This window comes from Sarcophilus harrisii, chromosome 1, assembly GCF_902635505.1.
Source record: "Sarcophilus harrisii chromosome 1, mSarHar1.11, whole genome shotgun sequence".
NCBI lineage: Eukaryota > Metazoa > Chordata > Mammalia > Dasyuromorphia > Dasyuridae > Sarcophilus > Sarcophilus harrisii.
The window spans coordinates 226,720,120-226,735,980 of NC_045426.1; the positions used below are offsets into that span (position 1 = coordinate 226,720,120).

The 15,861-nt window shown below is 31.8% G+C and overlaps 1 protein-coding gene across 3 annotated transcripts in view; it reads right to left on the reverse strand.

Moving 5' to 3' along the window:
• Positions 1–15,861, reverse strand: part of ERCC6L2 (ERCC excision repair 6 like 2) — a 162,646-nt gene that overhangs the window by 25,068 nt on the left and 121,717 nt on the right. For 2 of the 3 annotated variants that reach the window (XM_031937698.1, XM_031937697.1), the window contains exon 18: positions 2,897–3,078. In XM_031937698.1, the coding sequence (XP_031793558.1) occupies positions 2,897–3,078 (182 nt within the window). Of the gene's footprint in view, positions 1–2,853; positions 3,079–15,861 lie in introns of all 3 variants that reach the window. The other variant, XM_031937699.1, reaches the window with a different exon arrangement.

Consider the following 15,861-nt stretch of genomic DNA (forward strand, 5'->3'; position numbering starts at 1 on the left):
ATTTAAAATAGATTCTTGGGGCAGCTAGATGGTGCAATAGATTGAGCACCAGCGCTGAAATCAGGCAGATCTCAGACACTTAATACTTCCTTAATAGTATATAATCCTCAGACACTTAACAATAGCTGTGTGATGCTGGGCAAGTCATTTTACCCCAATTGCCTCAGCAAAAAAATGAAATAAAATTAGATTCTTAAAAATCATTGTAATAATAATAATATTATTATATATTAATAATTATATAATTATATAATATAATGAGACATATTCATATTTATATAACTTTTCATTTCAAATTACTATTTAATTCTGGGTATATAACCTTCCATGTGACACTCTTTTTTCTAAGAGGAGCGGGTTTTATAGTTTCCTTTTCTCTTGATTGCAATTCCAGTTACATTTTCATATTTATATAAACTTTTCCTTATTTATTTCTGGTCTCTATATCACAAAAGTTTCCAGTACACATGGAAGTATATCAGTATACTTGTCTAGGTTTCCTAAAACCCAGCTGCTGCTTTCCCCATGCTATCTCAATGGTTTGTATCTTTATCAGAATATTTAACAAGGCAGATGTCAGTTTCCAAATTTTCATTCTGGAAACTAGCAGTGCTCTAACTGGATATTCAAAGCAAGGAGGCGAATGAGGCCTTAAAAGGACCTATTTTTCATTTCACATCAAGCAAATGGAGATTAAAATTATTTTGTTTATTAATCATCTCCAAATCCATTTTCATGAATTTTCTAATAAGTATTTGTGCTTTTGAAGATTAAGTGATTAATTGGCAAGACTAAGTAGCAAGATTAAATGCTGATGTCTTTATTTATCCACAAACTTGGTATTCTCTCTACAGCTGCCAAATAAGTTTCATATTTACTATGCAAAAAAGATGACCGCAGCTATAACCTGATAGTTCTACTACCTCTAGAATAAGAAATGGTTTTAATGGTATTTTTTCTGAAAAAAAAAAAAAAAGCATATATGGTCATTGTATATGATACTGCATTCTACTGAATGAATTATGAAGAAGACTTTGGTTTCATTTTTGATTTCTATAATTAGACTTCTTAATCTTAAACTACATTTTTTAGTGACTAAATGAGCCTAGTTCTTCCAGGTTATTATTATGAAAGTATCTCAAGAGCCTCATTAAAAATAAATAAATAAATAAATAAAAAAGACTGAAGCTAGCCAATTCTAAAATAATAGGACATAAAGCTGGAAGGAATCTCAGGGTTATACTGTAGTCCAACAATCCAATTTAAACCCCTTCTTCAAGAAATGATAAAGATAGGTGATATTATTATCCTCATTTTATAATTAAAGAAACTGGGGCCAAGAGATCATCATATACTTCAACAACAATACTATATGGTGACCAGTTCTGATGGACCTGGCCATCCTCAGCAATGAGATCAACCAAATCAGTTCCAATGTAGCAGTATTGAACTGAACCAGCTATGCCCAGAGAAAGAACTCTGGGAGATGACTAAAAATCATTACATTGAATTCCCAATCCCTATATTTTTGCCCACCTGCATTTTGGATTTCCTTCACAGGCTAATTGTACAATATTTCAGAGTCTGATTCTTTTTGTACAGCAAAATAACGGTTTGGTCATGTATACTTATTGTGTATCTAATTTATATTTTAATATATTTAACATCTACTGGTCATCCTGCCATCTGGAGGAAAGGGTGGGGGGAAGAGGGGAGAAATTGGAACAAGAGGTTTGGCAATTATTAATGCTGTAAAGTTACCCATACATATAACCTGTAAATAAAAGGCTATTAAATAAAAATAAATAAATAAATAAAAAATAAAAATGCAAATACAAAAAAAAAAAAAAAAAAAAAGAAAAAGAAAAAAAAGAAATTGGGGCAGGCAGAGGTTTTGTGCTTTTCCACAGTTACATAATTTACTAGCTACATTGAGGACTTCCTGACTTCTGACCCAGTATTTCTTCTAAGTAACAGGTATTTATTTCTTGAGGAACAAATGGAAATGGAAGGGCAAACTCTTACTGCGGATAATATTTTAAAGTGGTTCTGAACTCCAAGACCCAGGGCTGAAGGGTTGAAAATTTTTATTTTCCTTTGAGCACAAGTTTCAAACATGTAGCATTCCAGAGTGCTGCCTGAATGAGATTAAAACATATTTGGAAAATATTTAATAAAATAAATAAAAACACAATAAAACATAAATATTAGCAGCCTGTGGCATGGTACAATGGGTAAAGCATTGGGCATAGAATCAGGAAGACTCATTTTGAGTTCATATCTGACCTCAGGCACTTACTGTGTGTCCTTGGACAAGTCACTAATCTTGTTTACTTCAGTTTCCTCATTTGTAAAATGGGTTGGAGAAAGAAATGGTAAACAACTCCAGAGTTGTTGCTAATAAAATCTCAAATGGGGTCACACAGAGTTGAACATGACTAAAATGACTCAATAAGAAATTGTTGTCTATAGATTAGTGACCCTTGTTTCTATTTGGGTTTGACTCCAATACCTTAGAAGTTAGTTAAACATACAATCACCATTCATTGTCAATTACTTCCTACTAATGACTTTGATAATATCCAAAAGGCCAGCTCCAAATTAATTTATGAGTAATGGTGCTAGAGAGATATGGACTTTCAAATCTGTCTTTAATCTATAAAACTATCTGCAGTGCTAATAAACAATTTGTTCACATTTGGATCTATTCTACTTAGAACATTAATTTTTAGATCTATTTTAATTTAGAAAAAAAAACTACATCATTCTCAAATAAGATTCCAGATATGGACAAACCTCAAAGAATCTGTACTTTTGACAAAAAATTCTAGATTACTTGACTGGATTACTCACACATTGTTTTTTTCAGTGTTCAATTCCACTTTTAGCAACTGACCTTCGGATTCCTTTTGGAGTTTCTCCCATTATAAAGGTGATTTGGTCTGTGTGGTAAACTTCCTTCTTTTTATAAATCACAGGATTTGTAATGTAAAGGGGAAGCAAGTGGTTTTCTTCACTTGGCTGCTGTCCTTTGTTAAGAATCTTGGTGTATGGATCTTTCTTTTTCCTTTCATATGTCTAAAACAAGAAAAGATACAAATGTCTAAAGAAAGCACATTACATCTTTTTTTTTTTTTAACTTTTATTTTTCATGGAAGAATTGGAAAAGGGTTTGATGCGATTTAATTTTTTAAAAAGAACAAGGAAGAAACTTCCACAACAGAAAGTTTTAAAAGTTGCTCATGGGGCATATTTTTCAAAAGAAAAATGGGGACTTTGACACTCCATTAAAAAAAAATCATAAATCGAATTCTCTTGCAAAATTTAAAATAAGCATTTCATATTTATACAACCAAATAAATCAATAAACAATTATCTAATGTGACATCATCTTCATATAGTAGGTGAGTTGGTAGAATAATTTTTTTACTTTTTCAGCACCCGTTGTGTTTAAAAAATTTGTTAGTGATTCAGAGAAGACAATGACAGTCAGCTAGAATTTTGGGTCATATTTATTTTATGAAGAAACAGAATGGTTTTGAGAGTAGAGAGCTAGACTTGAGATCAAGAACATCTGGGTTCTAGTTCTCTCTGACACATAATTTACTGGGAAAATCACTTAATCTCTCATTGTTAAAAGCAAGTCTCTATAACTATATGATACAAAGTAGGTGCCAGTTTCCCAGTAAATTATGTGTCAGGGAGAACTAGAACCCAGATGTTCTTGATCTCAAGTAGTACATCAGTAGGAGCTCCCAATACCAATGAAATCTCGTTTGGTCCAAAATGCAAAATAAATAACAACAGAAATATTCCATTCTAACTGTTAAGAACCATTTTCTAAAACTATGTGATACTGTCTAAGAAGAAAACAAATAAGAAACTTATTACTATCATTTTCTACTTGAGAAACAAGGAGTCAATGTTCAACTTGCATATGAGAAAATTATTTTTCTTTTGGATTTTTATTAGCCAATGGAATAAAATAAGCAAATTATTGTTGTTTTTAAGTGAACGCTTCCAGAAGAAAGAAAGAAAATTCCAATTACTGCACATAAGAACTTTTTTTTTATGACTATGGTCAGTGAACTGTATATTTCATAACAACTAAAGTAGATAATGAGATAGTTTTAAGTAGAAATGTTTAAGTAGTAGAAAGTAGCATTTACTTTAAGATGGCAGACTGAACTCTTTGTAAGACATTTCTCTTCATAACAGTGTCAGATTTCCCAATTTTCAATACCATACTAAATCTGGTCAAATTAAGCATCCTCTTTAAAAGCTATTATTAAACAGAAAGACAAAGGGGCAGGATGGTCATAGTGAACAAGCAAGTATCAGTTTGTGATACTTGTGATATTTCTAAAAAATGTAGAATGTACTGTTCTCATAATATTTGCCCTTAGCTAAAAAATATCTTAAATTATTATCTTATATGAAAGAAAGTGTTTGATCTTTTAAAATAAATAAAATAAAAAATAAAGGAATTTGTACCCTGATGGTTGATGCCCTGATAGAAAAAAAAAAAAAATGAATGCAAGTTGAATAAACATTAAAAGCTCACAATAAGGAGTCATGAAAACTTGTGATCTGAAATAAAAACCCAGAAATGATTAGCCAATACTGAAGAAAAGACTGGGAATGCTGACATATGAGTATAGATGGAAAAAAGAAAAGAACCAAAAATAATTAAAAATAAAAATAAAAGTACTCTATTCATCTACAAGGTCTTTCTGACCTTGGAAAATATCACAAAGTTTATGCTTTAAATATGTAAATTTTCTTTCAATTCCTTCTCTAAATTGTTCAGTATAAACAGGCTTTCTTAACTAGGACTAACAGACATATAGATCTTCTCTCTCTCTGTCAAATCCTCCTGTTCATAGCCAGAAGTTATTGTCCAATGATTTAGGAATAATCAGAGCTGCAAATGAAGCTGGGGACAAGTGTTAGGTGATGAAAAGATGGTGAGGTCCTTTCAATTAGAGCAATCTGGCAGTGTATAGTAAAAGTCACAAAAATAATTATACTGCCTGACCAAATAATTTCATTGTTGGAAATAACATGCTGAAAATTATTTTTTTAAAAAATAAGTTATTCATACAAAAACATCCACAACAGCAACAGGTTATAATTTTTTTAAAATGGAAATAATTTAAATGTTCAACAAGAATGGTGCAGTTAAAATAAATTGTGGTACATCATTATAATGGAAACCTATAATATAATTAAGAACTACAGGTTTGAGGCATACAAAGAAATCAGAAAAAATTGAGAAGAAATGAGTATTTTTTGATGATTTATAAGTTTAATATGACTCAACAGCATAATAATAAGACCTTGAACTGTATAACTAAGAGGGAGGGTCATAGCTTCCAGGAATAAAGAGAGGATATTCCCTTAGTACTCTGCTCTGGCAAGAACACATCCAGTATACTGTATTCAGTTCTGGGCACCAGATACGTTGATAAAATATTGAGAAGCTGGAAAAAAACCTGAGGAAAGCAATTAGTATGATGAAGGATTTTGAGACCATGATATATGAGGACTGGCTGAAGAAACTAAAGATGTTTAGCTTATAGATGTAAAGACTCCAAAAGATCATGATAGCTGTCTTCAAGTATTTCAAAGTCTGTCATCTGGAAAAGGGATTAAATTTGCTCCATTTGGCTCCAGTGACCAGAACCAGGAGCAATGAGCAGAAGTTGCAAAGACAAATTTAGTTGTGATGTCTGACAATAAGAGCTGTCTAAAATTTGAAATGACTTCCTTAAGAAGTGATGGGTTCTCACTTAATGGAGAATGATCACTTGCCAAATAAGTATTTAACAGTGGGGATTTCTTTCATGTATGGGATACATAAATGATGCAATGGATAGAGTGTTAGCTATGGAGTCAGAAGACTTATTTTTGGGAGTTCAAATCTGACCTCAAACATTTGCTAGCTGTGTAATGCTAAGCAAGTCACTTATCCTCAGTTTCCTCATTTGTAAAATGAAGTGGAGAAGAAAAGAATCAACCATTTCAGTATCTCTGCCAAGAAAAGGAGTTGTATACTAGTGAAAAAAACTCAACAACAGCAACAATGAGCTGGACTAGACAGCTACTAAACTTCCTTCTGTGATTCTATAATTCAACATACAAAAAATGGCATATTTAAAATGCTTACTATGTATGTGTCAAGCACTGTACTAAGCAATGGAGAAACACAGAAAACCAAAAGCCCCTCTGGAGCAATTACTGTTGAAATCAGCTTGGATGAATGGCCATTGGTTGGAGCTGGGAAGAAGAAAGGGACATTACTATTCATTAGGGATGGGGAAGTGGAAGAGTAGTGATGATGGTGGCAGTGGTTTGACCCACCTAGCCAATATCACTGGATTTGGCCTGAAATCAGAGTCCTAAGTTTAAATCCAGATTCCGTCTTCAGTGTAACAATTCCTTTAACTTCTTTCAGCTCCAATAACTTTTATCAGTAAGATTAGAAATAGAAGAGGTGATCTCTTAAGATCTTTTGTAGCTTCACTTGACTGAATTAAGATACTTGAAAACTACTGAATATGGAAGAAAAGGAGAGGGAAGAGTTAAAGATGATTCTGATATCGTGAACCTGGGTGACTAGAAGGTTAGTTGAGACCTCAACAAAAATAGAAAAGGTTACTAGAGAGGCAAGTTTAAAGTAAAAGATAATGAGTTCCTTTTTGGACATAGAATCATGGATTTTAGAGCTCTAAGTTATAAATTCCTAACCTTACATAAAAATGAGATCCAGTAAGACTGATTTGCCCAAAAACCAATTTGTTAAATTCATGTTGAATGTGAGATGCCAAAGGAACAATGAGGTTATGCTATGTTGGCACAAAACAGTGACTCAGATCTGGAGCCAGGAAGAGATTAGGGATGGGTACATAGATTTGGGAGTCATACGTATGAAAAGGAATACATAGTAGCTGATAGAAACCCCAAAGGAGTATAAAGAAAATAGACCATTGCCCTCTATATAGGAAATGTTTGTTTAGAGAATGGAGGATGAATGATTGTCTTTTTAATCTTCTTCAATAGAAGAATAAGTCATACAGGCATAAGGAAAAAACAGTCAGAGAAGCCTAGTGAGGAGAGATTGTCTATGAAGATTGTGATGAACATTATCCAAAAGGGAAGAAAATTAATGTTCACAAAGCAACATGTTGATTATTAACTACATATCCTATGTAGCAAGATATTAAAAAGAAAATGCCCTGAATAAAAAAAGACAAGAAACATATGATCACAGGAAAGACATATTTCCCATTTTAAATTAATTAACTGATTAGCAAATTGGTCATTTTTTAACCTCAGTAGTTATCAATTAGTTTACCATGGTCTGAAAACCTCTAATGAAGCAGATAAAATGAGTTTCTAAAATTGTAGAATTGAGGACCAAAATTTAAACCTGACAGAAGTAAAGATACCATTTGATAAACTATCTCTAAAAGTCAGCCAATGGAATTCTACATTTTAACTACAATGCCTATGTCATTATCTTGTTTTGGCATTGGTACTCTCCTGGGCACCTATCCTAATCTGATATACTAACAACTAAAAATTAGTTATCTGGAGAGATAGCCAAAAAGGCAGGTGTATTTTTTTAAATTTTTTTTTTGGTCCAAACTGTCCTTTTTTACCCTGCTTCCTTACTTCTAATTCAGCAAATATTTATTAAGTGCTTATATTTTACAATATTTGTCATTTGAATGTGAGACTGCCAACTTCTTGTATTCTGCTTGTCACTCATTTTTTTCTTCATTACAGGGCCTAAACGTTTTATAATTCCTAATTATATTATCTAAGGGATTATTTTTAGAGCTTTATACATGCTATTTATATTATACATTCTGGAGTCAAGATATGTGATAAACATAATTACTATGTGCCAGCTACTGTACTGGGTACTAGAATGTAAAACCAAAATCAGAAAAAACTTTCAGCTTTCAAGAAACCTATCTATACAATTTGGAACTATGCTCAAAAATTTATCAAACTGTGCATACCCTTTGATCCAGCAGTGTTACTACTGGGTTAATATCCCAAAGAGATCATAAAGAAGGGAAAGGGACCTGTATGTGCACGAATTTTGTGGCAGCCCTCTCTGTAGTGGCTAGAAACTGGAAACTGAGTGGATGCCCATCAGTTGGAGAATGGCTGAATAAATTGTGGTATATGAATATTATGGAATATTATTGTTCTGTAAGAAATGACCAGCAGGATGATTTCAGAAAGGCCTGGAGACACTTACACGAACTGATGCTGAGTGAAATGAGCAGGACCAGGAGATCATTATATACTTCAACAACAATACTATATGATGACCAATTCTGATGGACCTGGCCATCCTCAGCAATGAGATCAACCAAATCAGTTCCAGTGGAGCAGTAATAAACTGAACCAGCTACGCCCAGAGAAAGAACTTTGGGAAATGACTAAGAACCATTACATTGAATTCCCAATCCCTATATTTTTGCCCACCTGCATTTTGGATTTCCTTCACAGGCTAATTGTACAATATTTCAGAGTCTGATTCTTTCTGTACAGCAAAATAACGGTTTGGTCATGTAAAAAAAAAAAAAAGAAACCTATCTATATTGAACTCAGGGAAACATATACACAGTTAAGGAAATACTACATATATATATATATATATATATATATATATATATATATTTATATATATATATATATATAAAATCTAAAAAGCAATTTTGATAGAAAGAACATTAATAAAATGGGGGATCAAGAATGGCTTCACATATTCTGTTTTCTTTTTTCATGACAATTTCATTGAGATTTTCAAACCAAACTTTTCAGTCTGGGGACTACTTTTGAGCAGAACAACTGTCATAAGAGAATGGTATAGCCTAGTTTAAGCTTTTTCTCACTGTTTTTAATTCTCACTCTATTTTGTTTTTGTTTTACACAAAATTTTAGAACTTAGAGTTAGGAAAGACATTATAAATTACTTAAATAAACCTCCCCCACAAAGCAGAAAACCTTCTCATAAGCATTCCTAAGAGATGGTTATCCAAACAGTTTGGAGTAACACTAGTAATAGGGAAATTATTACCTTATGATGGGTTCATTCCATTATTAAATGGTTCTAATTGCTAGAACATTCTCCTGATGTTCAATTGAAATTTGTCTCCTTATTACTTCTAATACTGGATATAATTCTACTTTCTGGGGAAAAAAGGGTTCTTTTTAGCAGAAAATTGTGATTATCTCTTTTACATAAGAGAGTTTCTTCAATATTTGAAAACAGTTGTACTGTCTATCTTTGAGAGAGAATGTGTATATGTATGTATTTCCCCCCATACCCTACTTTTTCCTAATTTCAATTAAGTCTTCTCTTTAAACAGAAGGGCATGTTGCTCCTTTTTCTGGAGGAAAAAAATGTATAAAAAGAAATATACTCTTAGTCTAGACTGAAGACATCTTCTCTGGATTTTCAAAGGAATACATCTCTGATATTACACTGCTAAGTTAACATTTTCGCTGGATTCAAGATATGAAATTCTGGCATCAGCACTGCTTGCTTCAGTTAATTCATCTGTAAAATGATAGGGTTGGAGAAGATGGTTCTTTCCAGATCTTAAATTACAATTCCTCAGAAATGTATCAATTTCATACATCTTACAATATTTGTCATTTGAACGTGAGACTGCCAACTTTTTATATTCTGCTTGTCACTCTCTTTTTTTCTTCATTACAGGGCCTAAACTTTTTATAATCCCTAATTATATTATCTAAAAGATTATTTTTAGAGCTTTATACATGCTAGTTATATTGTACATTATGGAGTCAAGATAGTGATAAACATAATTTAAAAATAAATCTAATGGCAGCATTCTTCTTCAATGTTATGTATGATTAGAAGTGGAAAAACAAATAAATTACTTTTTCTTGATTAAATGTGGCCCCATATCAAACAAAAACTTATTTGATACATCCTGAATCAATCTCAATCTCTCTCTCTCTCTCCCCCTCCCCCCTTTTTAGTCATAGTCTTTCCTGAACCTGGTCCTTTATCGCTAACTACCTATTATGGCATTTTGAACCAGATGCCTCTTAAACATCTTAAAGCCAAAATGTCCAAAGCAAAACTCATCTTTTCCCCAAAGTCAATGCTCTTCTGAACTTTTTTATTGATATAATTAAAAGTAAACTAGGTGAAATTGTAAAGTTTCCAAAGCACCTTTTTTATTCTTTGTTCTATTCTTTTTCCTTAGGATTTTTTGCTCTTTCTACCCAATTCCACAGAGAAGGATCTAAAATTTGTACTTGTGGATTAACTACATTTTATTGTTACATTTTAGTAAACTGAGTACAGAGAAATAAGGAATGTGCTGAATATGGAACCAGTTAGATCTAGTTTTAAATCCTGCCTCTTACCCTTCAAAATTGTTTTTGTTGCTATTTCATCATTTCAGTCTTGTCCAACTTTTCAAGACCCCATTTGGGATTCTCCTGGCAAATATACTTGAAATGGTTTGCCATTTCCTCCTTCATATCATTTTACAGAAGAGGAACTAAGGCAAACAGGGTTTGGTGATTTGCTCAGGATTATAGGGATAGGAAGTGTCTGACACTGGATTTGAATTCAGGAAAATGAGTCTTCCTGTCTTTCAGATCTAGCATTCTAGTCACTGCCACATAGCTATTGTTTTTTATCATGTATTTTGACAAAAAATATACTCTTTGAATTTATGATGGCTCACATCAATGATTTCAGGTATAAATGTTTAAATTAGCGTGGTTAAAAACCTCTAATGGAAGTCTTGGTGTTTAAAATTATAAAATGACAAATAGCTATACTTAATATTAAAGATATACCCTCTATTTCCTATGAAATAGATCTCTGATACATGTTATCATAAAATGAATGGCAAATAAAACTCCTTACACTAGCCTAATCATGTCAATTTCTGCATAGATTTTTTAAAGTTACTAAATGTTCCTTCATTTTCCTTTCATTAAACACTGAAGCATGAGAGACAGCAGCACTATTGTTTACACATCTGTTTAAACAAAAGATTAAAAAAAAATTCCTTCTTTGGGAAAAGGCCAAATCTTGTAAATACACAGAAAGTCATAAACTTGCTTGTCTTTGCAAAGCTAGGAATCTGAATTACTGTAAAAACATATGGCTCACTGTAAATAAATTAATATAAATACATCAGTGTTTCTAAAATAACAAAAAAGTATGTGTATAGATATGTATGTTTTAAGGGTTCTTATCAACTTTTCAAATTAATCAGTTAAGGTTTCTGCCTAGAAATAGAAAAAATTATTGTAAACAAAAATTTACAATTCACAAAAATCTAAGACAAACATGAGTTACTCCTTAAATTGTCTTAACTCACCCTGCTGGGCAAAAGCCAACTGGTTATAGGACCTACCACAAACATACACACTAATGTCACATATTTTACATAATAGGGAATTTTTAAAGATATTCAAAACTGAAAGAAAAAACGGACTCACATCCAACAATTTTTCTAGATAAAAGTTTGTATTTTAGGGTCCAGTTGTTTCCTTGGAAAGGATACTTATAAAGAAAATACAAATGTTTTAAATGCTTTTCTTTTTAAGCAGGCTTATCTTTGTAGAAAGGTTAATATGCATAGTGAAGAGATGAAACAAATTCTATTACATTCTTTGTTTTTTTCCTCCATTTCACTTAATGCCACAAAAAGGTAATGAAATATGTGCTCTCAGTCTCAAGCATGCTCTCATTAAGCAGTTCTGCTGAACTGTTTTTGGACTGCTCTACTGATAATATATTTTGTAAGGATTTTTTTTTTTGTGTGTGTGTGGGGGAGGGCCACTGGGGGAAATATCTGTTGCATCAAAACAAAATATATCAATTCTCTCAAGACTTGGGAGCTGAGGGAGAGGTGATGAAATGGGTAGGTCCTGGAATGAAATCTTTTTGTCTACACTTGAAAGTATTTTCTGAGATCATTTAATAAATTAGTCTTAACCTCATAGAAAAAGGTCTATGGAAGTGAAGGAAATTCAGAAATATTTAGTCTTTTTCTCCACAAAAGTAAAGTATATAGATTTCTAGCTATGGCAACATGAAAAGTGGTTGAAGAATACAATTTTCTCAAACACACTAACAACAACAAACTAATAAACAGAACAACTCAAGAAGAACAAAAAGAAATAACAAGTTCCTCCATCCAATCTGGAACCACACAAGAAGAAAGAAAGAAATCTTTAGGCACTGGGAATAGAGATGTATCAGAGAAGGTAGAGTTGGTAATTTGGTAATGGGCCTGCAGTCTTCAAGAGCTTTCAGCCAGAATACTCTGGGGAGACTGGAAGCTAGCCTAAGCTTTCTCAAATGGGTCTGGATGTAAGAAAGCAGTATAAAGGAAGATATTCTAGGTGGTCAGAAGCCAGCCGGAACTCCAGTTATGAGGCCTAAAGCCAATTTCAGCCCTAGCTTATCAGAACAAGAGGAAAATTCTCAGTCATCACCCATAGGTCACCACACAGGGAGAGAGAGTTAGGCTGCTTACTTCTTATAGCACTGGAAGACACCAAAAGAGATAGGGTCAGCTTCACAACTGAGAACACAGTCAGAAGTCTGAGATCAACACAATCTCCAAAATGGTGCTGGTGTTCAACAGTGCCATAAAATGGGAAGGAACCATCTCCTAACTAGAGATTCTGCAAAAAGAAAAGGATACCTATTAATTGGAATGGATGAGAAGATTATAGTATAAAAATATAATGGAAAATTACTGTATTATAAAAAACGACCAAAAGAATGCCTTTCCTGATCTTCCTTAAATCTTAACTGAGTCTTCCCTCTGTTGATTACTTCCAATTTATCCTCTTCATAGATTGTTTTTACAGTTGTTTGCATGTTGTCTCCTTTGTTAGACTATGAGTTCCCTGAGAAAAGTCATTTACCTTTCTTTGTATCCCTGGTGCCTGGTACAAAGCTTGACACACAGGGTGCATTCAATGACTGTTTATTGCCTGATTTAATTGACTCAGAGAAACCTGAGAAAACTTAGGCAAACTGATGCAAAATGACATGAGCAGAAGCTGAAGAAATATTTATACAAGAAGAACACTGTAGAGAAAAAACAATTTTGAAGGACTTAAGATCTCTGATAAATACAGAGACCCTGAATGATTCCAGAAGACCCAAGAGAGATCATTCCCCTAATTTCAGCAGAGAGATGATAGATTAGAGGTATGTCAAGAAAAAAAATCCATCTATCCCATGTGTGACTGGGTTAGTTTTCCTGAAAAGTTAATGAGAATTAACTGGTTTAGAAAGTCTCTTAAAATACAAAAGCCAGGTATTGTTATTCAGCCTTGGCATACACTTCTGACTAGTAAATTAATCTGGAAAACAGGGAGATAGGGAAGCTATGATGAATTAAATTAATGTTGTGCCCATGCTAAGATAAATTTTTTTTCCTGTAAAGTACTATAAACTTATGTGTTTTATTTGGTCCAGTTCCAATGCTTTTTTGTATTTTGGAGGAATTATTAATTTGATATATTTATAATTTTAAAAATTAAATCATTAATTCATCAGTTTTCTATTCTGCTAATATAAAAGTTCAGGGAAAAATCCCTACTTTGACTTTAAGTTTAAAAATCCTATGCTGCTGTAATTATTCTATCAAACTATGTGAACCCCTAAACTGATCTGAATCAATACAAACCTAGAATAAAGTGATGAATAAAACATGCAATTTCAAATACAGCCAATACATAGATCTGTTTTGACTATACTCATTTGTTATAAAAGAGAACTTTTCTTTTTGAAAGAAGGAAGAGTGAGGGCAAAAGTGAGGTAATAATAGTGATGTAATGAAAATAACAAAAGAAGCCTATCAATGAAAGATTATACACAAAGGAGAGAAGAAAAAAGTTCAGAAGAGGAAACAGATAGGTAGAGTAGTATTAGTATTAAAAATATAAAATTTGATACATATTTTTAAATAGTGGGATTAAGAGATTTATGCTTTACATACATGCCTTTTTCTGTGCTACATATCTTGAAATATTTGATATTTGTTAAGTTCATAACTCTGAAACTATTTTAATAAGAAAAATGAAATAAAATAAATAAAAGAAAGCCAACTATAACACGTGACTGACATACTAGATGAAAAAAAAGTACATATATATAAAACCTTTTGTGGCAGTCACAATATGTTGTTGAATCCATAAACACTGGATTGATTCCAGCATAAAATTGATCATCATTACTGAGGATTTAAATAATAAGAAGTGAAAATTACTAATATATTATTTGGCAAAATATTGGTAGCTAATAAAAAGGAAGTTAGAATCCTTTGCTAATTTGCTTAGAACTGATAAAAATAAACAATAGAAAGAATACTGGGATATAATTGGTCCTGCTCTTAAGTATAATAAAGAAAAAAAAAAGACAATATGTAGAAAAGAATAATACAAGGGGAAAATAATGACAGAGAAGAAATCTGGGCACTAGCTCTAATTTTGGGACTGACTTATCCTATGTCCTTGTCAGTTCATCTCTGGATTTCAATTTTTTTATCTATAAAATAAGGGTTTGGGTAGAGGGGAAATTGGACCAGATCACTTCTCAGGTTCCTTCCAAGTTATTATTTTTTGGACTGGACTTGTAATTTCATTAGGATAGGAAGATCTCAGTAAGTTTATGCATTAGGATCATTTGTCTTAAAAATATTTGCTAAGATTCACTTGTAAATAACTCTAATCCTGGGGTTATTTGAGGTGGGGTTAGGGGGAGAAGGGAGTGTTTTTATTTGTGTTTTATTGCCAAGCAATCATTTATGATCTTGCTCAATTTCAGAGTCCAAGTTATTTTCTTCCCAAGTTTATAGTTTATATTTTTACAAACATTCATAAATTTCACTTAAGTTTTCAGTTTCAATGCCATTTAATAACTTAGTATAGTAGTTGCTAATAATTTTCATTTTTTCCCTTTGTATTTGTTCTGAATCCCCTCTTATTTTTATTTTATTTTGGTAATTTGATTTTCTTCTTCTTACTTCTCTTTCTCCGAATCAAATCAGTTATTTGTATACTCTTATTAATCTTTTAATATTTCATTCCTTTTATTAATTCATTTTTTATTTCTCAAATTTACTTTACATGCTTAAAATTGAATTCCATTTAATGTATTTTTAATTTTTTAAAAGTATCATATCGTTCTTTGATAACTCTCTATAACTGGGACAAACATGGTTCAGATTCACTAATCAGGAACTGATATTAAATAAAACAAGAAATATAGACTAACCGCACTGATGAATCTTGATATAAAAACAGTAAAAAATTGCTTTTTTTGTATTTGGGGGGAAATATTAATTTTATGTATTTATAATTTTAAAAATTGAATGATTAATTCATTATTTTTCTCTTTTGTTAATATAAAAATTCAGGGGAAAAATGCATCCCTACTTTGACTTTAATTTTAAAAACCCTATGCTGCTGTAATTATTCTACCAAACTATGTGAGAAAAGTTTCCAATTCCTAAATAATTGTAAAAATAACAAACAAATCTTAGATTAATATCTAGGTTTTTTTAACTTTATGCTTTATTAGTCTTTTTAAACTTTTTAAACATTTAACTTTTATTACTATGAAAGCACTAATATTAGGGATGCTTTAGTAATGTCAAACAAATTTTTTTTTATGTTGTCTCACTATTACCCTTCTCTTTCATATCATTTTTTATTTCTATGATTCAGTCTTAAACCTATCCATTATGGAGGTTTTATTTTTTTAAAAAAATCTATTTAGGACTGAATATTTTGTTCCTGTTTCTTTTATTGATTACAATA